The sequence below is a fragment of the Monoraphidium neglectum genome (genome assembly GCF_000611645.1).
Source record: "Monoraphidium neglectum strain SAG 48.87 unplaced genomic scaffold scaffold02138, whole genome shotgun sequence".
Classification (NCBI taxonomy): Eukaryota; Viridiplantae; Chlorophyta; class Chlorophyceae; order Sphaeropleales; family Selenastraceae; genus Monoraphidium; species Monoraphidium neglectum.
The window spans coordinates 8,261-10,055 of NW_014011490.1; the positions used below are offsets into that span (position 1 = coordinate 8,261).

Genomic DNA, 1,795 nt, shown 5'->3' on the forward strand with positions numbered 1-1,795 from the left:
GTCTCCTGATGCACTCCCATCCTGCCGCACCCGCCGTTGATTTCACATAGATTTTACATTGACCGCTCTATCCTCGACTGTGATGACCTCCCCGTACCGTGACAGGTGCTGAGTTTTGACATGGCCGCCTTCTTCAAGGGCCTGGGCTACGCGGAAACCCGCAATGCCGGAGAGGTCATCCAGCAGCCGCCAGGCATGGTGCAGGCTCTGGCCCCACCACACCGCAAGCTTCTGCTGGGGTGAAAGTGCACAAGAGGGCCCGTTGACAGGGCATGATTTCTGTGCCCCAATACGGCAGAGCCGATAACATGCTTGCTCGGGCATGACCACACATGGCTGGCAGATTTTGCGCGTACGAGGACAATTTCACTGGCACCAAGCGCTTTGCAGGCAGATTCGTGTGCGTACATGTTCCTGGTACGCTTGGCCAAGACGTATCACGCGATGGCAGGGGGGTCGGTGGTGGTGTAACCTCAAGCACCCCCCTGCGTGCACGTGCGATGCATCAGCCATGGGCAGGCGCGCATGAGTGCAGGGGCAGCGGGCGTATGATCGGCCCAGCATGTGCATTGGCTTATTGGCCTCAGCAGCGGCCGTATGCTTGTAAGTTGCAGTCAAGAGCCTGGCTGCCCCATGCACGTAGCGCCCTGACCCACGCTGCATAGTGTATCAGCACTGAATCCCAAATATTGTCTCACTCACTGCTAGTCGCTCGCGTCCGAACGGGACCAATGGCATGCGACCATGTGCACCAGCCACGGGTCCATGAGTCCAGGGAGTGGCACCGCCGCGGGTGACCTGGGTGTGCAGAGCCAGGTCGAGACGGTCGCCTGCACAGGGCACTATTGCGTAGAAATTGAGACTGTTGGCCCTCGATTCGGACCAGCACACAGCATTGAAACACTGCACAGCTGACCAAGTGTCCCGCGCAAGCCCCAAGGCTCTGGAAGTCCCAGAACCATACCTTCCACACTGCTTGGACTGATAATAACTCACAAACATTGAGCAATCGCGTCCCGACTGCGCCGATGAGCAGATCATTGTCTAGCGCAGCGGCTCTGTACATTGAGTTGTAGCAGGCCCATCCTCGCTGCGATACTACTACTTGCTCAGGAGTCACCGGGGCCGCAGGTGGACAGGGCGCACAGGGCGCGCCGCGGGCGTGTCCGAGTCGATGCAGATGGCTGCGGTTGCTCTCTGCTGCTGGACACCCCGCACGCGTGCTGGCCCTCCTGCATGGTGCTGCCTGCTCGTGCTGGCAACTGCAGCAAGTAATTGAGGAGCAGCGCCCACCAAGTCTCACCCGTGGGCTGTATTTATTTCATCGCCCCCCGCTCGTACAGGAGCGCCTGGCTCCAACCTCAGGGCTGCAGGTGGGAGGAGGGGCTGCTGCAGGCCGGCGGGCTTGGCGCAACCCGTGCCTGAGGACGTTCGGCGCAAGCGGGCCAGGCGTTCTGCCTGGACTCGGCGGCCATGTCAGAACCGCGGCAGCGCGGGCCGCGGGCGCTGCCGCTGGCCCTGCTGGCGGCGCTGGTGTTGGCTGCGATCATGGCAGGCGGCTTGAACGCCAACTTGGTGGCGCGCTCGGGCGCGGCTGCAGGGGGGCCCGAACAAGTGTGCAACGTGATTGTTAAGGTGCGGCGGGCTGGTTCTACAGGGGCAGTAACATGGTGGCTGCTGGCGGTGGCAGGCCGGCCAGCACTGTTCATATGCGTGATTGATACCCTGCATCGGTGGTGCCGTCCCGGGCATCACCGCCGGCATCCCTGGACCCTGAAAGGGCAGTGGAGTGCGC

At 62.1% G+C, this 1,795-nt stretch overlaps 2 protein-coding genes across 2 annotated transcripts in view; both read left to right on the plus strand.

Moving 5' to 3' along the window:
* The window catches only part of MNEG_9989 (hypothetical protein), a gene marked incomplete at both ends in the record, with an annotated part of 4,410 nt that extends 4,167 nt beyond the window's left edge, over nt 1-243 (plus strand). The window contains one exon of the mRNA XM_014041539.1: nt 106-243. Within this exon, the coding sequence (XP_013896993.1) occupies nt 106-243 (138 nt within the window). The remainder of the gene's footprint in view (nt 1-105) is intronic.
* Nucleotides 244-1,473: 1,230 nt separating this feature from the next.
* Nucleotides 1,474-1,795, plus strand: part of MNEG_9990 (hypothetical protein) — a gene marked incomplete at both ends in the record, with an annotated part of 1,680 nt that continues 1,358 nt past the window's right edge. Inside the window, one exon of the mRNA XM_014041540.1 lies at nt 1,474-1,635. Coding sequence (XP_013896994.1) covers nt 1,474-1,635 — 162 coding nt within the window. The remainder of the gene's footprint in view (nt 1,636-1,795) is intronic.